The sequence below is a fragment of the Lissotriton vulgaris genome, chromosome 9 (assembly GCF_964263255.1).
Source record: "Lissotriton vulgaris chromosome 9, aLisVul1.2, whole genome shotgun sequence".
Lineage (NCBI taxonomy): Eukaryota > Metazoa > Chordata > Amphibia > Caudata > Salamandridae > Lissotriton > Lissotriton vulgaris.
The window spans coordinates 82,159,317-82,183,908 of NC_141697.1; the positions used below are offsets into that span (position 1 = coordinate 82,159,317).

Below are 24,592 nucleotides of genomic sequence, written 5' to 3' on the forward strand. Positions count from 1 at the left end.
TGGAAAGCGTGGTGGGGTCAGATAGGGGCTTTTTCTGCAGAGGCTTGACTGCTGCGAGTTTCCATTCAACCGGAATGGCTGCAGTAGACAGGGAGGAGTTTATAATGGAGTTTATGGCTGGATTTACCTTGTCCACCAGAGTGTGGAGCAGCATTGGGGGGCATGGGTCGAACGGGGAACCTGATTTACTGGAGAGGATGGCTTGTCGGGTTTCGTCGAGGTTGATGGGAGTAAAATTTTTCAACTGGGGTTTGTTGTTGATTGGTAATGTTGCGTGGTAGGGGGGGGTTCAGGAGGGTCAGGGAAGTCTGAAGTAAGTTTAAGTATTTTCTGTTCGAAATAGTCAGCTATGTCGTTACAGAGAGCCAGTGAGGGTGGTATTTCTTGCCTGAGGATTCTGGGGTTCATAAACTCATCAACAATTTTAAAAATTTGTTTCTGGTTGTTGTTGGACCGATTAATACTTTGAAGAAAATGGTCTTTTTTGGCGTTTTTTATCATAGAGTGATATATTTTCCTTGCGGTTTTATAGGCAAGAGCTTCCTTTGGATCATAGTTTTGACGCCATTTCTTTTCGAGAGATCTGATCTCTGTACGTTTTGCTTTTATTTCGGGGGAGAACCAGGGTGCTGATTTTCTATTCTGTTTTTTTCTGGCTTTCTCTGAGTTGGCCGGACCACAGCACTCCGAGATCCAGTTGCAAAATATTTTGTAGTCGGATTCTGTGTCTCCAGACAATAAAGGTTTAGATTTCTCTGCGGTGAGCAGGAAATTTGGTGAATTGGCCAGCTTTTTCCAGTCTTTTTGCATGGGGACTTCGATTTTTTGGTTGGCGGTGTTAGACCTTTTCTTATTGGTGGTTAGATTAAAATGAATTAGACAGTGGTCGGTCCATGTTTGGGTCAGCGGGTCTTCGACGGTTAGGGTTTGGGTATTGGTGCAAATGCAGTCTAGTATATGGCCTGCTTTATGCGTGGGCAGTTTGGTCAGTATTTTCAGTCCTAGAATGTTAGTCAAGTCGTTGAGCCACATGGTGTTGGGGTCGTTGGGTTTGTCTAGGTGGAAATTTAGGTCACCCAAAACGGTGAAATTTGCGTATTTTAGGGTGAAAGTGCTAAGAGCATCTTCGAAACTTTCGAGGAAACCGTTTAGGGGTCCTGGGGGGCGGTAAATGAGGGCTCCCGCAAAGGTATTTTCCTCATTTAGTCGGATGCAGAAACCCATGCTTTCTGCCCCTTTTACGTCAGGGAGTTCAGTGGTGGTACATTTCAGTGACTCTCGGTGGATGATGGCCAAGCCACCACCTCTGAGTTCTTGTCTGTCGAGCCTCTAAATGAGGTATCCTTGGGGGACAGTTTGGGCTATGATCGGGTTGCACCATGGTTTCAGCCATGTTTCGGTTATGAAGAGCATGTCAATGTCGTTTTCCGTAATGAGATCATAGATGTGCTCGCTATTTTTACAAATGGACCTTGCGTTGATCAAGGCTCCTCGAAGCGGAGTTGCGTTATTCGTGTTGGATAACTGTTTTACCGGGGTGAGGAGAGTTCTGCAATAGTGGCAGCATACGGGTCCTAACCATGTCTCGGCCTTAATGATGTTAAGACAGTGATTTTTGTTGTGATTAAAAGCAAGCAGGTCAGCTCGGGTATAGGTAGGTAGTTGATTAGTACGTACCTTAGGTTGGGCAGCCTGTCCGGCCCTGGGCCCGGCCGTGGCACGGACGGGCACAGACGGGCTTGCCTTAGGCGCGCCTTCGGCGCGCAAACGGCGCTCCCGCTGCGCTCGTCCGCTGCGCGTCCTGCCTTGGCACATGCTTTGTGCAGGGGAGAGAGGGCGTTGAGGGGGTGTGGCCAGCAGAGGGGGCGTGTCTCAGGAAGCGCCTCGCCCTCGAATTTGGTGAAGGAGCTGGGGGGATGTCGTTGCAGCGCTACCGCTGTTCAGAGTGCCAAGGGTGAAGAGGATAAGTGAAGAAATAAAGTAACACAGTATCACAGATCAATTTTTAAAATAAGTCTTAGCGCTCCCGGCTTTCCGCCTCAGGAGACCGATGTCAATAAGTTGTAAAGCAACGCCGCTTTATTTATACTCCTAGTAGGGGGCGTGGCCAGCAGAGGGGGCGTGTCTCAGGACGCGCCTCGCCCTCGAATTTGGCGAAGGAGCTGGGGGGATGTCGTTGCAGCGCTACCGCTGTTTAGAGTGCCAAGGGTGAAGAGGATAAGTGAAGAAATAAAGTAACACAGTATCACAGATCAATTTTTAAAATAAGTCTTAGCGCTCCCGGCTTTCCGCCTCAGGAGTCCGATGTCTCCGCAAACCATAATCGAGTAGTTTTTCTTTTTTTCCAGAACATGTATAGCACAATACACCAAAAGCGCACCTACTTCACCTATCCTGAAGATAGACAGAGATGCACTTTTCAAAAAGAAAAACTAAAAAGCAGTCATAGCAAACAATATTCAAAGAATTAGATGAATCCTAGAACGCCAGCGGCATTGACTTAAAAAGTGAGATTGACTTCAAAGCTGCGATTATAAAATCTGGTGCAAACCTCAAAGGAATAACTAAGGACCAGTGATGGGGAAACAAAGAATATTATGCAAATCCCATCAACCATCCTATTGGTCATATAAGCAACCATGGTGCAGTTGCATTTATCGTGGACCTAACATCGTTCTTCTGAACAAACAAATGAAAAAAGAGCCAATATCCTTACTGCCATATCTTGATGTGCACCTTGGAGCCCTCCTTCTCCACCAATGCCCGACTCGGTGCATGGTGCTTGTTTGGGACATACTGGCGTCAAATGCGTGAGTTGATATGTATAATGTCAACACCTTACAAAACTACATGAATGGTGTATATATCTCCATTGCTTAAATACATTATTGTTGACTGTTGCCTAAACTTTGGGTTTTCACAGCCCACACAAGCAAACGAGTTGGTTAATCCATAAATTCACACGGTCTACTCAACAGGTACTCACACAGAGCACTCTTCACATGCTATACCTGAGTTCCCATTGAATGCATGTCACGTTCAAATGCATTATGCATTCGGTGGAAAGACTCGACGGTGTAAGCATCAAGCCCAAGCTCCTCCGGCAACTCCTTGTGCTTATCTTTAATGAGGATCAGGAGGTCGGTGCCATCGTCAAAGTACTTGTGAAGCTCGTAAGAGGCGGTCAGAAACTGCATGCGCGTATCAATGAGCTCCAGAAGATCCGCCCAGCTCTCGTTCAGGTTGTCTTTCCATTCGGCGATGGAAGCTGCCTCAGAATGCCCGGCATCGATCAGTTCCTCAATCAACAGGTTGACATTATCCATACGCTCTTGCCCCACAGCTCCTGTTTCTCGGGCAAATTCACGGAATCTATCTCGAAGCAACTGTTCGAAAAAGCAATAAGGCAAATGTTACATCAGTTCTCTCACACCAGCAAGAAATGTATTAAGCAAACCTAGGTAGTCTAGTATAGTAATCTAGTAATCATGCATGAAGTGCTCTTACTATTAAAACCAAATACATTGTAAAAGTTAAAAATCAATAGAAATGTGGGTTAGAGTTTGAAAAGTGCTAAAGTAATAGTTAAACTGTTCAGCAATATGTTTTCAGAATTTAATGTAGGTGAAATTCTGGAGATTATTTAAAATTTATAATCTATCAAAACATTCTTTCAGACCCATGAAAATGTTTGAATTGATAGTTTCATAATTCTGAATCATAGATTATGATTTATACATAGTTGCACCTAGTGTTTAAAGATGAAACTGTAGTAATGTTTCTGGCAAAGTTGTTCAACTTTGGCTTAATTGTTTGTCTACAGTTTCACCCAGTGACTTCTTTTTCTTTTTATTCTTTTAATATCTCGCTCCCAGTGCCCTTTATTTTCACTCTGCTATATAAATTTGCCAATTTCAGCTGTAAATCTTACATACTGTTCGTCATATAAAAAGTGTTGAGGTCAAGTGTTTTAGGTCTGCCAAACCTAAAGATGATGTTTGCAAAGATGGACACCTGTCTGTGCGCATCCCTTTAGACATTCCTTACAATTTCAAGCTTTCAGTAGCTCCTTTGAAGGACTTCTGGCAGACAGCAATAAAGTGAAAATATACTTTTTTTAATTGCGGTTTTCTATAGCACATACTTTTTCCATAGCACATTTGTGTGCTTTAGAATAGGTGCACAGACCCATAGGATAAACAAGTGGGAAAGGTGCCTCGTGTAGGGAGTCACTACAGTGATGGCGATGGGTGACAATATTTGGGAGTCGCCACATATATACCAGGGATATTATGAGGGCCATTGCTGAATAGCTGACATAGAGGGAAGAAAACTATGTCAGGATAAAGCCTACAAGTGGGTGTGTGAAGGAGAGGGAGCTACATTGTACATCTGTGTTCGATAAGTTAGATAAGATGTCTGTTTATGCAATATGTAAGTGTTATTTGAAGCAAGTGATCCTCAATTAGATTTTTGAGAAACACAAAAGTGGGTGCCAGTCTCATTTCACTTGGAAACTTAACTCCAGATCTTAGCAAACTGGGCAGAATATGAGAGGGCCAAGATGGATTTGGTATTTGCGATGTGGGATTGCAAGACATATTGATGTTTTTCTCCTCTGGATTTTCTGCCTCAACAGATGACCGGCTTAAGATCTCACTCTGAAAAGAAGTCATTATAGCCTTCCACACAGCCTCTGCCCAGCCCTACAAAGCAATCTTTTAGTCAGCCCTTTCCACTCATTGAATATGTGTTAGAATGTCTCAGTAGTCCGTAGGGCTCACAACACCCATCAGCCACTACTGAATTGACCACAGACTCATAGAGTCTCTTAATACCAAGAAGGTGATATATTTTCAGTGGCAAGGTTTAGGCACTTTTGGACTTTTCTCAATGAATCCTGCCAGCATGTAGTAGTTAACACTGATAACCATTCTCAATGCTATGTCGTTCCATTGTTGAGTAAGGAAAGTAGCGGCTCTTCGATGTTGGCACTTACAGTAACGTGATCCAAGTCTTGCCCCAGTTCTTGCGAGGATGCCACCACATCCCTCTCTGCTATCCACTGCTCTAGATCTTCGACTTCACGCTTCAGCTGGAACATGTGGTACATGTTATTCAGGTTCTGCCGTCGCTCGTCAGCTAGATCTTTAAGGCCTGCATACTGCTTGTCTATTTGCCCCTGGTGTCGAATTACTTGTTCCCTGTAAGTAAAACAAAGTGGGACAGTGGAAACATTACAATTCTTATAAATGTTCAAACTAAAGGGATTAATGGTATTTTGCATCAGCACAACTAATACCTTTACACACATTTTTTTTATAGTTATGAATTCCATCTTTGTATAAAGAAGCACATGAGAAGCATGACACAAATAAGAAAACCCTATTTAAGTCTGGTGTTAGCCAAGACCTTTTGATTTTACTAAAATGTGTATGTACAATATACTTAGTTATAGAAGCTTTCAACCAGCTCTTTCATACATAGGTCTGTTATTGTTCCATTCAAATTTTCATTCCTCCGATTATAGCGTACAGCTTTGGGCAGTGGGTCAGCCCAGTTCATCTATTGGCTGTGAGTGGTTGTATTCTATGTTTTCACAAGGAGCACATCCACACACAAAGTAGTACCTTTTGGTGTCCCGGACTACTATGGCAATGTGTGCTTTTTGATATAAAAATATTTTTGCTCTTAGCCAGTTCTTTTTAGATTGATGAGGGCCCTAAAACTTTCCCAACAATAAATGTTGGCAAATAAAATGACAAAACAACATTAGCATTGACAAAGCTCTAAAGCAGGGGCCTTCAACCTTTATTGTAGTGAGAGCTACACCCACACGCCCAGCTTCATTGACTATAAACCAAATGTCCATAGAGCCCGATACTATTGTTTGAATGACATAAAATGGCTTGGGGCACTATGCCAGGGCTGCCATGTGTGTCAGTGAGAGCGTGGTCCTTGGGATGTATGAACATGTGTGCATGTGAGTGGGATATATGTGTATGGCTGAATGAGAGCCTACGCCATTTGTACTTGTGGCATGGGACATACCTTTCACCATGCGTAACCTCGTTACATGTATAACACAAACATACAACCATTTCTTTAAATGGGAAACATTTTAAATGCAGTAAAATGTTTTGCAAAAATGTTCATAATATGGAAGAGCTTTCTTCACTGTAAATATCTCACATTATGAAAAAATAACTGTATTTTTCAGTTATACATATGGCACACTGTCTACTGGCCACTGCAAGCGAGAGGCCTGCTGTTTTTAAATGCAACACTTTAAAATAGGAGAAAAGTAAAATACAGAGTTAACTTAATCCTCAAGTGAACTCTTCAATTTACTTTTCTCTCACTGAAAAGCATTAAGAAACATCATTTTGTTCTCACACCTATACTGAGTTGAAAAGGACTTTTATTTAAGAGTTAAATACCTCAGGGCTTCAGTTCTTCACCTATATCCCCACTCTGGGTCAAGAATCTGATCCGAGCACTGCTGATTATCAGGCCCTGCTGTAGCCTGATGATAATAATTTAAAATAAACACAGCCTTCCCTTAACTTTAAAAGGAAAATGTGACCCGGTGCCCAAGGCTGCAAGCTACTCTGAAGGTGTCTGTGAACGAATGGTATCTTGTGATTGACCAGTTGGAGACACCTACTCGAAAGGCTGTCAGCTAACGCCAGACATATTGGCTTTGCAAATGCTTATTTTCTGTTGCCATGATGTCTCCATCAGAGACAATGCTGATCTTTGCCTTTACACAGGAATACATCATTATGTAATACAGAACATCCTATTATTTCATGACATAAGTGAGTTTTTGTCCACCACAGAATTGCACTTTGATGAAATCATGTACAAATTGGGTTAAGGAAACTAGATTCTGTCACCCACTAGATTACTATCATATTTTTCTAACATTTTCCATTCAGTAACAATAATACACCTTTGGATCCGGCAACCACAAAAACAACTTAAGTCCATGGACCAATTATTATTAATGAAATTTGAAAGACCCACAATTGAGTCATTTTGCAGAATCATTGCTCGGGATTCCTTCTATTGAAAATAATTTGTTGGTTCCCACTGACTAATCCATCCCTCCAAATAAATCAGACCACAGAAATGAAAACCAACCTATGTAAGATTGCATTTCGTGGGAGTGATGGACAGCAAATGGGTATTATACAGTGTCTCCCTTTGAATACATTTAGGTGTTCTGGGGTTTGAAGAGTTTGGGTATGTATGATCTTATGGAAAAGACACAACATTTTGTAGGAGATTATGGAAGATTTGTACTCATTGGAGATAACAGCAAGAGGCAGAGATTATTTTTTTGAGGCAGTAACATTATCTATACCACTATGGTCTGAGCTTTCTGCAAGAAAAAAATGGAGACATTTGTGAGGCTATGTAAAAATAAATTTGCAAAGTTGAGCCTTAAATTAGATACAGTACATACTACAGTAGGCAAAGACTGTGGAATAAATAGAAATGATCAGTCATAGACATTTAAGATGCAAGCTCATAGTTTACTAATGGATTAGATCTGCGGGATAATGAAAAGATTAGGGGGCATATTACCAACAAGTAGCGATATTTATCGCTAAATAGGCTTAGCGAAGATTTTTTTATCGCTGCCTATCGCTGGATATGTTAGCGGAGAAAACATGCCATTAGCAACGTTTTTCTCCATTGTGCTAAAATACCCAGCGATACTGGCAAAATGCGTGAACATCGCTGAGAATACAGCGATATTCACGCATTAGCGACGAAATGCTCTTAGCCATGTTATCCACCTCCCATTGGATAACATGACTAAGAACTGGTCTGGGCAGGTGTTAGTATTTGGAGATATTCACGCTTAGCGTGAAAATTTGAAAAGCTACACCTGCCTTGCTAATAGGCGATAGCAACGTTAGCGACTGATTTAAGTCGCTAACTGGTTGGGTACGCCCACTTTGCATGTCATTAGCGATAAACATCGCTAACATGCAAAGCGGGCCCCAAATCGCTCGCTATCGTCTAAAACCTGTCGCTAACATCAGTTAGCAACAGCTTTCTAATAGGGCGATAGAATTATCGCCGCTTAGCGGCCGAAAACAGCCGCTAAATCGGCGATAATTGCCTATCGCCCCCCTTGGTAATATGCCCCTGGGTTTCAAGGCAACCACAAGATCACAAATTCGACACATAAAGGGTTTGCTCAGGGGGATATTTGAACGGTAGTTTGCAGAGGATGCATAATTTGTTTACATAATAAGAAAGGTTGAGCAGTAGAATTCAGTTTTTTCTTCACCAAATGTTAAGGAAGTGTCAGTCATCCAAGCCATAGTAGAAGCTTGTAGATGTTCATTTACAGTCCAAGCAGTTTGATTTATGATTAATCGAGGATCATCTGCATAAAATACATGGGCAACTTGACATTGTGCAATCAGATTAAATAGGGGGTAATGCTGAACAGTAAGGAGCAGACGGGAAACATGTTATGCTGTGTGTGATGGAAAAAAGAAAGGAGAAGGGACTATTGTGATGCTTTGAGAATTATGTGGTGGCTTGGCTCCCCAAATGGGGCAATTCAGAAGTCAGAATAGGGGTACCAATGTCCTTGCCCCATTTTCTCTTGGCCACAGGAAATATATTCAGTATCAGTTATGTCAAGTATTTTCCAATGGATCTACAACCTCATCATTTTACTTTCTAAAATAAAAAATTGTAACTTGAAAGCCTCCTCCACTCCAGACATCCAATGCTTCAAACACTACCTGCACCTGAACGTCTAGCGTCTACCTGAAACACAGCCCCACCAAGAAATAATTTATTTTATTTCCAAGAACAACAAGCAAAAAATAGTACAAACATTGTTCAATTATATGAACCGTGACAGCTTGGAACTTCAGCCTCAACCTCACCCTCAAGAATTATGTATATTGCCAAGACAAACTACGTCGGCCTGGTGCCAGCTCTCTCTTCTAAGAATAGCGAAACTATTTCTTACAGAAAAGCAACTTGAAAACTACTGTTCGAGCCCTCATACTCTTGCATCTGGATGATGGTACCACTTTACACCATGGCGTACCAGACTTCACATTGACCACCCTCATTGGCATCCTATCACAACAGCATATCTCATCCAGGGTCTAAAGAAATATGACCACATCACTCCCATCCTGAAGGAACTCCATTGGCTCCCCTTTCTGGGCCGTACCATCTTAAAAACCAGCTGCATCATTGACAAAGCCGACACGACCAGCACTACAGCTTATCTTGTAAATACACCTTCTTTGGTGGCCTTTGGCGCTCCCACAGCTAGGCCATCACCATACTGGAGACTAAGAAGTGTTAAATAAAAAAGGCAGCAGGACCTTTGTAAATGTAAATGTAAATGTAAATGTACAGGAATTTATATAGCGCAAATCACCAACCGGTTTCTAAGCACTTGCTTAGGGAACCCGTCCTGGTATTCCCCTGTGAGATAACCCCGGCAGGGTATCCGCAAGGTGAAAGCCAGGCATCCCGCCGCGAGGGGCCGTTGTGGAGATTAAGCAAGCTATTGCCCAGAGTCGCAGAGTGTGAACCTGTGAATCGAGTATGCACCGGAGCGAGAATTGTCGAGTCCATGGACATTTTAGGACTCAAGACCCCGCCGAGCCGGGAATTGAACCCTGGTCCCGGGCTGACCTCTGCTTCCAGGTCTGCCTCCTCTAACCAGTGAGCCACACTTCTCCACTTGGGCACCTTTCCATCTATGTGCCCAGGATCTGGAATAACATCCCTGTATCCATCAAGACAGCCCCACAGCTGCTCCAATGAAGGAATGAGTTGAAGACTCACCTCTTGTAGAATACTACATCACTGTGCATTAGCCATCCACCACCCAACTACCACTCCTATTACTGGCTGACTTTATGGTTGTCGCTAATGCTGGGCGTCCCTCCACTCATTTTGGGGGTATACAAATACAACAAACATACATGTCAAAGTAGAGAAACCTTAGTAGTACCTTGTGTAAACAGTATGGTTACATCCTTCTTACATACCCTTCGGGGTGCTCCAGTGCCAGGATTCTCTGGGCCTGCTCAGCTAGCTGCTTGATATTTTTTCCATAGTGCTCGATGGCCTGTTGCTGATTGAGGTGTCTCTTAAGCATGGCAATGCCGCATTCTTCATCCTTTTCCCAAAAACAAGAAGCATTGTATTAAAGGGTTTTCTCCCTTTATCAATCAACTGTACCTTTTTAATACTGGTTAGACTCCTTGTTAGACTGAGAGCCAATTCTACTGAAGGAATAGCATCCTGAGATACTACCAGATTTTATTGTAGTACAATAATACTACATCTGTTAATAATACACTAGTCACAACCCAACATTTCAGGCAAGATTACCAGCAGAAATGTCAGGACAAGCAATAATATGAAATGCCTCCTTGTGACTAATGAAATAACAGCTGAAGCAGCATGCGCCTTCTGGCACAAAGGTCATAACCACATCAATGAATCTCCATAACTTTGAACTGTCATTCAAATATTGCTTTAAACTTGTTTTGCATATCAGTTTCTGAAAAGAACCTTATTTTTCTATCAAATACATCTTCCATTTTGGGCAAAGAAACTCTATTTCCCAAATTTCTTTTTTTAAATAAACATAATATTTTGCCTTCAAAATACTAGTTTTTATTTTAAGTAAATACACAGTCCTCAAACATCAGCTTGTCATTTTCCATCGAATACCTACATGTACAAATGTTTCACATGGACAGAAACTGCTTACAATGTAAAGGCTTTGCAACCACAGGCACATACCATGGATGCCTGCCATCACATGAAAGGTGCTTCTAACATTGCCTTTGGCTTGGCTGACTGTCACTCTATAGGGTCTTGAGATGAGCCGTGCTGTCTTCTTCAATGTACACAAACCCTCTGAATGATGCACAGAGCTGAGATTCACTTTGGAGAGCTACTTCAAAGGTATTGGTGAGCTACCAGTGGCTCCCAAACTACTTGTTGGAGATGCAAGAGCTATACACATGCTAATGAGGGTGGTGAGTCCTTCAGTGGCATTGAGACACTATAGGTCTGATTTAGATTTTCGCGGATAGGGTACTCTGTCGTGAACGCAACTGAACACCCAGTTTGCCAAACTCTTGGTCCGCCCAGCTCACTTAGAGACAGGCAGAACCTAAGCTTTCTGTTGAAAGATAGTTCATTCGATGGTGCTCAGGGGAAGGACATTACACTTCCCGCCTCTGCCTGTCACTGTCAGATAAAACCTGGTAGTGAGGCACAGAAGAAACAATAATGACCCCCCACACTGGTAAAAAAACTCCCATAGTGTTGGGGTCAATAGTTTGGAAAGGTTTGGTGAACAGCCATCAAAACTGATGGTGGCCTCCTCCAAACTTCTTGTACACTGAAAGGAACTACTGTGATGCACTATTATTGTCATACGGTTTGTGTAATCAGACACACATACAAAGAGGAAACGTGAGGACATATCCTGCTACGCTTAATGATGTCTTTCCAGACTTCTTGCCATGTGATATAATGTCTTTACTGTCTTCAATGTGTCTGGTGTTCTAACGTTAAATATATGTAGATTCATAATTTGCAAAATGACTAGATGCCCAATACTGGAGGTCACATGATGCTACTTCACAGCAGCTAGGTTATTAGGATGCATGTGTGTGCAGTGCTCTTATGTGTGCGTAGAGGGACGCGTCACTGCACGGAGCTGAATAAGTAAAAGGGTGCAATACTGGCACCCCAACTCTAGTGCTTAAAAAAGAAATCCAAATGACAAGTACCAGAGTGCAAGGCAATAAATGTGACTTTTCACCTACTGAGACCCCCCACTGTGCACCAGTGAAGGCATCCCTTGTCAAGTCCCAGCCTACGTTCTTCTCTTGTGCTGTCGACACTTGTACTTTTTTAGGACAAAGAGCAAACTCATCCTGATATGTGTTTTTACAACATGTACTCTACAAGGGTCTGCTGGAGATTGAAACGGTGAGGTGAAAGGTCAAGTTGTCAATAGTACCTTTGGTTTCTCATCCCCAATCATGGACAGCTGCTGTTCGCATATCCAGGCCTCGGCGTCCGCGGCGTCCACGTAGTACTGCTGCACCTCGTGGCCTTCCTGCAGGCGTTTCTTTCTTTTGGCAGTTTCCGCCTGTAGCCTGCTCCACAGCTCTTGCAGCAAGCCCATCTGCTTGTCAATGTCTCTGACGTCAACATCCGGTTCCGCCTTCATGTCTTCGGCCCTCCGGAGCACGTCATTGATTCGTGGCTGGTGACCTGTGATTTCATTCTGCAGCGTCTGCACGGGAAAGGCAATTTTTAAACAGGTTATCATTTGGAAATATTTTTGCTAGGGGCATCCATCAACTTTTAATTAAATCACAACTTTCAAAAAAATAATAATCCACTTCAGCCACTCCTATTTCCAAGAAAGATACAATAATTGTTTTTACTGCTTCAGTGAAGTGCTTCATATACACCTAACGAAATGGCAATGTATGGACCTTTTGCTGTAATATGGTGCTGTCATAAGCAGGAGTACTAGGCAGTGCTTAATTTGTGGAAAAAATAAGTGCCATTACCCTGCCAGCACTGCCAGTATCAACACAACTACTAACCGTCACCCTCCTACAAGTGTGACAATTCTGACTATTCCATACCCCCAAAGCTATAAGAATGGCTTTGGCAGCAAGTTAAAGTCAGTTTTAAAGTATATTTAATTAATAAACGACTGCTGTTGTGTTTGGCTCTAAATTAGACAAACATTGCCACCGTGTGGCAGCCTGTCATAAGCGCAGATAGTGACAATTAGGTGCCGGTACCAAGCACCGAAAACCACTGGCTCAAATTAAGCACTAATACTAGGGCTGCTACCTAAACTCTGAAACACAAACCTGATGGATTTAATGCTTGCACAAGTCTCAGTCACTTGCAGAGGCTCAGGGTCCATTGTGTTTTTTGCCCACTGTGCCACTCTAGACAAGGATAAACCATATGCAAATCAGACTTGGTCCTGCTCCAACAGGAGTAGTAGAGCCCAAACAGATAGGTCCCCTCCAGATGGGAACACAAAGCAAGCCTCCTAGGGCCTCATCAGTGAGGTGCAGCTGGAATCCTGTGGCCCAACAAGCACAGGACCCAAGTCTGGAAACACGGGTCGCACTCGGTGCATTACACGGAAACACAAAAGTTGATGTCTGAAAGCTTGCATAAGTCATGGTTTTTCCCACCACGCTATTCCAGACAGGCCATATGAACATTAGACTTTGTCCTGTTTAAATAACAAACAACAGTCGGGCACAACTTGGAATACCAGGTTATGTTATGTTATGTTATTGTATTCTTGTATAGCGCATGTACACCGACAGGTCTCTTAGCGCTTTGGAAGAAGAAAAACAGCATCCGGGCGGGGTGGTCTCCATGGTACTGAGAAGTATTAGATCGTATCTAATGCTTCCCCATAAAGGAAGGTTTTTAGCTGTTTCCGGAAGGGAAGCAGACCAGGTTCTTTACGGAGGATATCGGGCAACTGGTTTCAGAGTTGTGGCAGAAGGAACGAGAAAGCTCGCCCTCCTTTGGAAGCAAATTTACCTCGTGGGCACACCAGCTGGGCGCTTCTGCTGAGCGAAGCGCCCGCCCTGGCACGTATTTGATTAGGCGTTCCCTTATGTACCCTGAGGCGTGTCCGTAACAAGCTTTATGGGCAATGCAGAGTCCCTTAAATTTCGCTCTTTGCTTGACAGGCAGCCAGTGCAATTTGCGCAGCAGAGGAGTGGCGTGAGTTCTTGTGGGCAGCCTGAAGATCAGTCTAGCTGCCTCATTCTGTACCACCTGTAGTTTGTTCGTACGTTTCTGGGGGAGCCCGACATAAAGCGCGTTGCCATAGTCGAGTCGCAAGATGATAGTTGCTGATACAATAGTTTTCACAGATGCAACTGAGAGCAGGGGAACCAGTTTCCTCAGCTGTCTTAGAAGACCAATGCATGTGCCCACCACCGAATTGACTTGGTTAGTCATAGAGAATTTGGTGATGGGCTGGGAGAGGCTCCTAACTCTTGAGGCCAAAACAGGCCGCTCCATGGGTTGTTTTTTGCCGGAATGGGTAGGACTTCGGTTTTATCCAGATTAATTTTTAGGGAGTTTGCAGTCATCCAGTTTATTGTAAACCTGAGGATGTTCTGGGCTGACTCTTGGGCGTGGACCGAGTTATTGATCCTCAGGATGAGCTGAGTATCATCCGCGTAATTGAAAACCCGGCATTCCATATTGGTTAGCGCGGCCACCAGGGGCTGCAGGTATATGTTGAAGAGGAGCGGGGATAGTGCGGAGCCATGAGGGACCCCGCAGGAGATACCTGATTGCCAAGTTGGACCCTCTGCCAGTGTCTGAAACCTTTGCAAGTTTTGCAGCCATAACGTTTGTGTTTTACTGCCTTACCTTGCCATATGAAAGGGCAATCCATTTCTGTATCATCAGTCCCTTTTCCCTGTGATTATGACATGTAAGAGCCCCTCCCAAATCTAGAACATGGACCCACACATTCTAACCAGATGGAAAATTAAAGGCCATATCGACTCCTAAAAAAAAAAAAAGAAATTAATAAGACCTCCCTAAATTGTAACCAGATGAAAATATAATGGCAGGCCCACCTCCTCAAATTAGCAAATGGAAACATAATGATAACTAGAAGGAAATGTAATGGCAAGACCCCACTAAATTCAAACCATATTGAAATGTCAGTGCCAGACATTCTCCTAAAATATATAAAATGGACAGCCAAGTAAAAATGCGATGAAAATTAAATGCCAAAACCCTCATAAAATTAGAAAGTGGAACCCAAATTACAACCAAATGGAAATTAAAAGAAAGTCGTCTCCTTAAATTAAAAGGACATTATCTCCGGAAAGTAAAAAAAAAATAGAACTCTGATATAACTAGAAATATAAGGGGGCGTTGCCAGGAAATCTTGGTGGGACACAAAACACACGTTCCATTTAGTAGAGCTTCATGGGTTCCAGAGGCAGCAGGTTTAGTGTGAAGGAAGTATGTGAAATATCTGTACATACATACAAGGCATTTACTTTACTAACCTGGTTCTTTTTCAACAGTAGCTGGACCGTCTGTAGATTATTTCCGTGATCTGTGGATTCGGCGAGCGGCAATCGTTCCTCCACCCAGAGCTGGAAAAAGAAAAACCAACAATATTATGGGAGATCCATTTCTTCTCAAGCAACATCTCAACCCATTGACAAGTACCAGGTCTACCTATGATGGGTAAGCATGGCCTCTTATACAAAACAGCTTGTCATGACCCTTACAACTCTAAGATACATCTTTGATAGATGTCAACCATCCCCTGAAATAACCAATATAAGCTCAAAAAAGGGCAGTAGAATTGGCTTTATTTTACTTATAACCAGTATTTAAATTATAACTACATACTATACAAAATGCATTTAAAATACAGATTTAAACAAATAAGCAATAAATATAAAGGAACAACATAATACTGTTTTGCTACCTGTTGCTCAATACAAACATGACCACTCCCAAATCTAATGGGTTGTCTTGTAAGCCCCAGAAAGTGTATACTTGATTCCATGGTGTGTGGCTTGAAAAAGCTTTTAAGAAATTACACTATTTTCCAAAAATGTTTTAAGTAACCAGTGTGCAACGCACTATTGAGACAGGACACACACCATTGGGTGGCGTCCAAGGCCATGTTGGCCCCTGATGCACCACCAAAACCCACCCTGGTACTCCTGTAGATCTGTGTAGAGCAGTGATCTTCAAACATATTAATGCCAGGCCTGTGTAAAAGACAATCAATCATCGGGCCCCCCTCAATTTTTCATAATGATTCTGTTAAATTGGCAATGCTTAAACATTTCTAAACATATTTAAACATTGTAGTTAAGCTATGTTGCCCCTTTTACTCATACTCCCAGTCAAGATATAAATGACAAAAAGATGTTAGTGGTGGCCCATCACAAAGTGGCTTAGTGCCACTAATTTTTTATTACTTAAGACAAAGCATGATGCTTCTCTTGGTTAGAGCCTCGCGATGTGGGCCCATCCCCAAGTTTGAAGATCTCTGGTGTAGAGGTAGTGTCCCCAACTCTCCCAGAAGCACTGTCATCTGCATGGTGCTGCCTGCAGCAGTCTCTGCTGCAGCTCTGCAAGGAAGTCAATAAATGTAAGTTTGAGCTCCCAGTCCCAGAAGCTCCGACAATACTCTGACAAGGCTCAACACTTTAAGTCAAGAGCTCATCAGACACCAGGGCCCATGGGAGCAGATCTACAAAATGTAATACATCAATGGGTAGAGGTCAATGACAGGGCCTCTGAGGGATGCATGAGAGATTCTTTTTCACAGGCATAACTACTGTATTCAGTTATCATCACTAGGGTGAGTTAGACTCTATGCTTTGGTGATTCCTACAATGTAGGGTGACACTGCAGGTCGGGCAGCACTATGTTTCGTATTTGGTCTAAGTAGGTGCTTTCTGTTTATGGCTACTACTTGGGGCTTCACTATAAGTGTTATGTCTGTGCCAAGCACTTTGCTGATGAAGAGGTATGTGCCAATAGCTTATATGTATCCATGAAAAGAAGAAGCACTCCTCTCAAGTGCCATGTTGTTGCAAGCCCCGCTCAGATGTAGGTAAGTCCTCACGCCGACTAGAACACCCTAACATCTCTGCACTCGCAGTCACTCTAGCAGCTGTCATGAGCGCTGCATGGTTTTCCATCACAAACGCAATGGAATGCCTGGTCCGCAAAACTTACGGCCAACGGAGAACAGTCAGCTTTCCATTGACACTATGTAGAATGGACAGTCTGATGTTTTTTTTCTGTCCATCACTACTAGGGAAAATATGGCGTTGAGGAACATAAAAAATATGATGACCGCCACAGCCTGGAAATAGAGCTCCCACTGTGTGAGGGTCATTATTGTTTTGTTTTTCAAAATCTTAATAGTTTGATGGATGGCGGTCAAAACTGATGGCAACCATCCATGTATCTTGAAGGGAACCACAGTGGCAGTGATTCCTTTCAACGTACAGAGATGACTGCTGGGCCGATGGTCATCTCAAAGTAGGACGGACACTAGCCCATCAGGGTGGCGCAAGTTAAGTCCCCCACCACCCCGACGTATGGTACTCCATCCACCAGGGTCTAAATCTAGCCCTAAGTGTTAAAACTTCTCCTTGATCAATATAATGTTACTTATGTTTGGCTCTATCCTTTTCCTGATGTCAGAGGGAATTTGGTGCTGTGCTATCACTTCAGTATTAATACATTTTCATCTGCAATCAAGAGCTACAAGATTGCAAGAAGGTTTTTTACCTGTTGTGTTTTTTCCTCCTATTTGGGATGCTTTTAAGGAGACACTTGACGCCTTTCACATGTACCATTCTACGAATGCTGAGACCGTGGAGGCTGGGAGGTATTGCTATATCCTTAGGAAGTCAAGAAGGAGACTCAACAGACCATCTCAGTGTCCAGTCTTTGACAGTGAGTCCCGCAGAATTATAGTAATATCAAAATGTGAAATTCTTGGAAGGTTACTGAAAATCCACTATGATTGAATTTTAAGTCACTCAATGAATTTTGAGTGGAATAATTCTTCCAGAAAAATGTATTTTCTTTTGAACTGTTTTGTATGTTTTTCAGAAGAGACCTATATTTCCTAGACAGGTGGCATTAGCTTATGCTAATGGTCCCTGCTGTAACTGCCAGTTAATAAAGGAAGATCAAAGGCTTTGCTGGACAGAGCGGGGAAATAGGATGGAGTTGTAGAGGACAATCTCTCCATGACTGTAATGGGGTCACTGAGCTATGGAGATCGCTCCTAGTCACAATTAATGAGGGCTGTAGACTCATTTGGTGCAGATACTGGCAGGGGAATGGCACAATTACTGCTAGAAGTACACAAGGAATACATTTGTTCTCTTTGCAGGGACAATTGTGCCCTGCAGGATTTTATTTTCATTTGGTAAGATTTTTTTTACAGATAACAAGACAATGGGAATTAGCCTGGATGATTCTGTAGAATTTTGATAGGTGGAAAATAGATCCCAAAGTGGTTACACATCACTTGTTGATGTAGACCTTATTTAAGTACTGACTGGGAATTGCATATTCAGTGAGACAGATTGTCTTCATTTCCATGAAAAGCTAGGCAGCATCATGTATGTTAAAGATTAGAAGAAAGAAAGAACGTGGAAGATGGTTCTTGTACACATCTGTGGTACAAATGTGCCAGTTCTTCAACCTGAGTTCCTTTGTTGGAAAGGGTATTATGAGGCTGTAAGGAGTCAGACTCCATCCAAAAGAAGATTCAAAGGCATTTGACCCTCTGCTCACTTGGGAATTTCTATTTGCCTCCTTGTGAATTTTTGCTCTTGGAAGTTGGCTTGCAAAGGGCCCTTTGTCTCTAAAGAAAACTACTGAAACCAGTTGTTATGGGCAAAATGGATATGCCTGCACAGAGTTCCTGTGGCAGGATACCCTTAAAAGATGGTTTCCAAGTTTGCAGGGTCTATAGAAATTGATTCTGAAAGTTTCATGACAACCATAAAACCAGACTTCTACTAAGGAGGTAATACACTTTCATTCAGACATGTCTGCATGGAACCAAGGCCACAAGAAGTGTCGTCATCCCACTAAGCAAAAGAAACAATTGATGGACAGAATGCTGGACATTGCAAACATTCTCACTTAGTCACAAGGATCTGGGTTTAATCCATCATTCTTTTGCTCACTACACCACCCCAGTTTGGACCCAGCGATATGCAAATCAGTGGGAACAGTCCAGCCCGATTGCCAAGCCAGGTCCTCCCTGGATCGGAAACAAGTATCATGGGACAGGTTTCAGGGCATCACCCTTCATCAGCCAGGCTAGCTTGAATCTAGTGATGTAGTGCGCACGGGACCCACGTCTGGGCATACCCTTCCCACTTAGGGCGACATATGCATAAGAAACAAATTGATGGACAGAATACTGGACATTGCAAACATTCTCACCCAGTCACAAGGATCTAGGTTAGATCCATCATTCTTTTGCTCACTACACCACCCAAGTTTGGACCCAGCCATATGCAAATCAGTCTTGACCCTGTTCCTTATGGTAACAGTCCAGCCCGAACTGCCAAGCCAGGTCCTCCCTGGACCAGAAACACGCATATGCCTTTACTACATATGCCTTTACTACATATGCCTTTACCAAGATGCAGTCTTTACCACACATCATTTACAATACATGCCTTTACCACGCGTATGCCTTTACCACACATGCTGGTACCATGCAGTCTTTATCACACAATGCCTTTATCACACAATGCCTTTACCATGCAAAGACACACACACTGGCATTCTCTCTCTCTCTCTCTCTCTCGCTCTATATATATATATATATATATATATATATATATATATATATATATATATATATATATATACTAATATAATAAAGAGAGAGCCCAAACCTTTGAGGCGGGTAATCTCAGGAACCACAGCACCAATCACAACACCCAATAGAGTGTTGGAAAGGGCAGTTGCAGCAGAAGGACATAGGCTATGCAGACGCCCACCATAAACATTTAAATGGTAAAAGAACTGTGCCAGCAAAGTAGTCCCTTGTGGGCATGTCTGCGTTGTGCTGTGGGCGTGTGCTGGGGGCGTGACAAACGCTGGGGGCTTGTGGTACGTACCGCCCTTCATGCCATGTCTCATATCGTGTGCTAATCCCACCTTGCTCCCTTTAAATACCCCTGCACCCCATAATCATAACCCACCCTTACTCCTTAATACCCCAACACCCTTAAACACTAATTCATCTTAACCCTATAAATATACCCTGTACCCCAAAACCCAAACCTATCCCTAAACCCTAAAAATACACCTGTACCCCAAAACCCAAACCTAGCCATGAACCCTATAAATACCCCTGTACCTCAAAACCCAAACCTACCCCTGAACCCTAAAAATACCCCTGTACCCCAAAACCCAAACCTAGCCCTGAACCCTAAAAATACCACTGTACCCCAAAACCTAAACCTACCCATGAACTCTAAAATACCCCTGTACCCTAAAACCCAAACCTAGCCCTGAACCATTAAAATACCCCTGTACCCCAAAACCCAAACCTAGCCCTGAACCCTATAAATACCCCTGTACCTCAAAACCCAAACCTACCCCTGAACCCTGAAAATACCCCTGTACCCCAAAACCCAAACCTACCCATTAACCCTAAAATACCCCTGTATCCCAAAACCCAAACCTAGCCCATAACCCTTAAAATACCCCTGTACCCCAAAACCCAAACCTTCCCCTGAACCCTAAAAATACCCCTGTACCCCAAAACCCAAACCTAGCCCTGAACCCTAAAAATAACCCTGTACCCCAAATCCCAAACCTACCCCTGAACCCTAAAATACCCCTGTACCCCAAAACCCAAACTTAACCCTGAACCCCAAAAATACCCCTGTACCCCAAAACCCAAACCTAGCCCTGAACCCGAAAAATAACCCCGTACTCCAAAACCCAAACGTACCCCTGAACCTTAAAAATACCCCTGTACCCCAAAACCCAAACCTAGCCCTGAACCCTTAAAATACCCCTGTACCCCAAAACTCAAACCTACCCCTGAACCCTAAAAATACCTCTGTACCCCAAACCCAAACGTAGCCCTGAACCCTAAAAATAACCATGTACCCCAAAACCCAAACCTACCCCTGAACCCTAAATTACCCTTGTACCGCAAAACCCAAACCTAGCCATGAACCCTAAAAATACCCCTGTACCTCAAAACCCAAACCTAGCCCTGAACCCTAAAAATAACCCTGTACCCCAAAACCCAAACCTACCCCTGAACCCTAAAATACCCCTGTACCTCAAAACCCAAACCTAGCCCTGAACCCTATAAATACCCCTATTCCTCAAAACCCAAACCTACCCCTGAACCCTAAAAATACTCCTGTACCCCAAAACCCAAACCTACCCCTGAACCCTAAAATACCCCTGTACCCCAAAACCCAAACCTAGCCCTGAACCCTATAAATACCCCTGTTCCTCAAAACCCAAACCTACCCCTGAACCCTAAAAATACCCCTGTACCCAAAACCCAAACCTACCCCTGAACCCTAAAATACCCCTGTACCCCAAAACCCAACCCTAGCCCTGAACCCTTAAAATACCCCTGTACCCCAAAACCCAAACCTACCCCTGAACCCTAAAAATACCCCTGTACCCCAAAACCCAAACCTAGCCCTGAACCCTAAAAATAACCCTGTACCCCAAAACCCAAACCTACCCCTGAACCCTAAAAAAACCCCTATACCCCAAAACCCAAACCTAACCCTGAACCCTAAAAATACCCCTGTACCACAAAACCTATCCCTAAACCCTAAAACTACCCCTGTACCCCATAACCCAAAACTATATCTGAACCCTTAAAATACCCAAACACCCCAAAACATATACCTCAGTACCCCAAAACATATACCCCTATACCCATACTGACCTTATCCAACCATTAAAAAAAACATGCTTTTACCATTCATGCATTTACAACAAATTTCGTTGTAAATGTATGCGTGGTAAAAGCATATAAAATGTAATGCCATGCGTTATAATGGCATTGCGGAGTCATGGTACTTTCGTAATGAAAGTATGCGGAGTGATGGTATGCGGAAAGAAAGTTGCGGAATAATGTGTGTTTACCCTCCCCCGGTAAGTACATTGGTGGCACGGCTGCCCACATCTCCAGCAACATACTCATATCTTTTTTACCACCCATTTGAAAAATGCACAGGTCTCTCTCCTTGATGGCCAGCACCGACATACACTTTTAGACAAACCTCCCGCCACAAGTTCTAGAATTGCGAACTTTAGAGCTGGGGAGCTACGTTCATATCTCGGCATCAGCTCAACATCCTGTGATTCCAGGCAAATCTCTTTGTCTCCCCGTGCCTACCACAAATGAATGTGTTCTTCTGTAATGTAAATTGTGCTCATGCCATGTTGTCGAGTTTGCTCTATATAATATTGCAAGGAAAAATAAAGTAGGGAAACTCGAGTTCACACACTACTAAACGCGCACTCTTAAGTGCATCAGCAGTGCACTGTGAATCGGAGCGTTTCACAGGCCTGTCACAGATAAGAAATGCTATCAAAACGAAATCCTACAAAACAATATACTACTCTCAGCAAGTTATACCCGGACAACGTCGGGGCGGGCTGCTAGTATATATATATATATATATATACTTACCTTGTGTGGTAAAGGTATGCGTGATAAAGGCATATGTGTGGTAGAGCATGGTGGTAAAGACCTGCATTATAAAGTCTCAAAAGCCCCAGAAGGGCTGTTACAAGCCCAATAATGTTTGGTGTGCTAATATGGCATTACCAAAGGTAACTAACAAATATGATCAACACTATGATATAGCATTAGGGATTTTATTAATTGTGAATCTACATCTATGGCATCCACCCTTGTGTTTTACAATAGACAGGGCTTTGTTTAGAGTAGGACACAACAGGTAATCTGCCACAAATTGGCTGGTGTCAGGTATGCATCCTGTAGCTCACCGACCTCATTTAGATTTGCGGAAATACCGCTTTCTCAATGGCACAGGCACTGTTGATTGCAATTTAAGGAAAACCCTTTAAGTGTATCTGACACTGGTGAAAATGACATTGGAAATGCTGGAAAATGTATGGTGGCCTCTATGACACCCTTTCCATTAGGCCTCCTTTTTATTTGGGACATAACTCTAGAAATATCCATGTTGGAGATATTCAGTTGTAGGCGACACTTGGTGTTACATCATGAAACATGCACATTTTTACAAAGATTCATGTGAGCTATCATAAGGCACTAATTTGAATAAGTATCAGTAAAATGATTGTGTTCTCTTTACAATCTACTGGACTATTTATAATACCTATTCATTCTAAGAAAGCTATTAAAGAATTAAATGTCAGGACCTTGGAAGCTAAAAGGACAAACTTATTAGATTCCAAGGGCTGTATTACAACAATGCCCTGGATGCGTAACAGGTGTTTACGCAGGCTTTGTGCACCCTCAGGGCACTTTGGTATTACAGAAGGGGCCCCAAACACATGTAGCGTCAGCTCTATCATTAAAGGGCATTCCCTCATTTGCATGGAGGTGTGGCCCCAGGCAAATGAGGACATATCTTTGCCTCTGCGACCATGCCATATTACCAATGTGTGAAAAAACACACAAATGATGGACGGAATGCAGGACAAATCAAACATTTACCCCTATCACAGAGATTTGGGTTAAATCCATCATTTTACCAATGTGGGCACAGAGGCAAACATGCCTTTAGGAGTCGCACTGAAAGTGCATCACAAAAAAGGTAGCTCCTTTTCAGTGCACTTCCTAAGGACAGCCCTCTGGAGGGGACAAAGGACACTCACTGCACCCACCTGCAAGGGGATCTCTAATCTAGTATATCAAAAGTACACTGTCTGCAATGGTGAGCCATTAGTCTGTTTCCAGCCTGGGTTGGTGCACCTCTCATTACACAACCTGGAATTCTAAAGCTACCTCCAGAACACCATACTGATGTCTAACTTAACATGGACAACACCTGATCAGCACAGCTGAGTGCAGCCCAGAACCCCTGAGCTCAAGCAATCCTCAGCCTCCCAAGCAGCTAGAACAACAAGCAAATGCCACCATGCCCGTCATTAGTCATTTATGGGAAAATAAATGTGGCAGCACGTTCAGGTATCTGGGTTTCCTGTTGCTAGCATTACCGGAGGGACGGCTGGTGGTTGGGGGAGACTTCAACTCTGTGGTATCGGGACTCCTAGACAGGCACCCTCCACAAGACATTGGCACCTCAAAGAGTTGGCTCCCAGACTTATTAGATGCAATGGGCATGGTGGATGCGTGGCGAACATATCATCCTGACACAACCAGCAAACCTTCTATTTGGGAGCCCATAACAGCCTCTCCCACATCGATTATCTGCTGGTTCCGGCGGCCCAAATCGCCGAGATGCAGGCCACTAGACAAATGGCAAGGGGGATATCGGACCATTCACCAGTCTGGACCCAGGTAGCCCTGGGCGGACAACGAACGGTAACAATAGCACCCAATAACCCCTGGTACCTTCGTAACCCGGTAGTAAGTGATTCCCTTCTGCAAACTTTAGACAACTACTTCCTTGAGAATGTGGGATCTGTCCACTTCCCCAAACCATATGGGAGGCATTTAAGACAGTGATCAGGGGACAGGCACTCTCCTCATTTGCCGGCACACGGAAGGAAAAACGTAAAATTCTTGAACAGGTGAAGAGCGAGATTCTCTGCCTTGAAGAGGCGGTCGGGGAGGAGATCATGGAGGAGACCCTCCACGCCCTGACACTCAAGAGAGACGAATACAAAAGTATTGCGACGGATCTGGCCAAGTCAATGGGATTAGACAAAGCGGGTAGAATATAGGACCTGGGGGACAAAGCGGGGAAACTTCTTCCTTGGCTGGACAGAAAGGAATTAGCGAGCCGGCTGATCCCGGAACTGG

The 24,592-nt window shown here is 43.3% G+C and overlaps 1 protein-coding gene across 1 annotated transcript in view; it reads right to left on the reverse strand.

The window, feature by feature from the left end:
* SPTB (spectrin beta, erythrocytic) overlaps positions 1-24,592 on the reverse strand; it is a 280,750-nt gene that overhangs the window by 54,488 nt on the left and 201,670 nt on the right. Inside the window, exons 22-26 of the mRNA XM_086937103.1 lie at positions 15,117-15,206; positions 12,047-12,325; positions 10,050-10,180; positions 5,000-5,204; positions 3,012-3,386 (exon numbers count right to left, since the gene is read on the reverse strand). Coding sequence (XP_086793229.1) covers positions 3,012-3,386; positions 5,000-5,204; positions 10,050-10,180; positions 12,047-12,325; positions 15,117-15,206 — 1,080 coding nt within the window. The remainder of the gene's footprint in view (positions 1-3,011; positions 3,387-4,999; positions 5,205-10,049; positions 10,181-12,046; positions 12,326-15,116; positions 15,207-24,592) is intronic.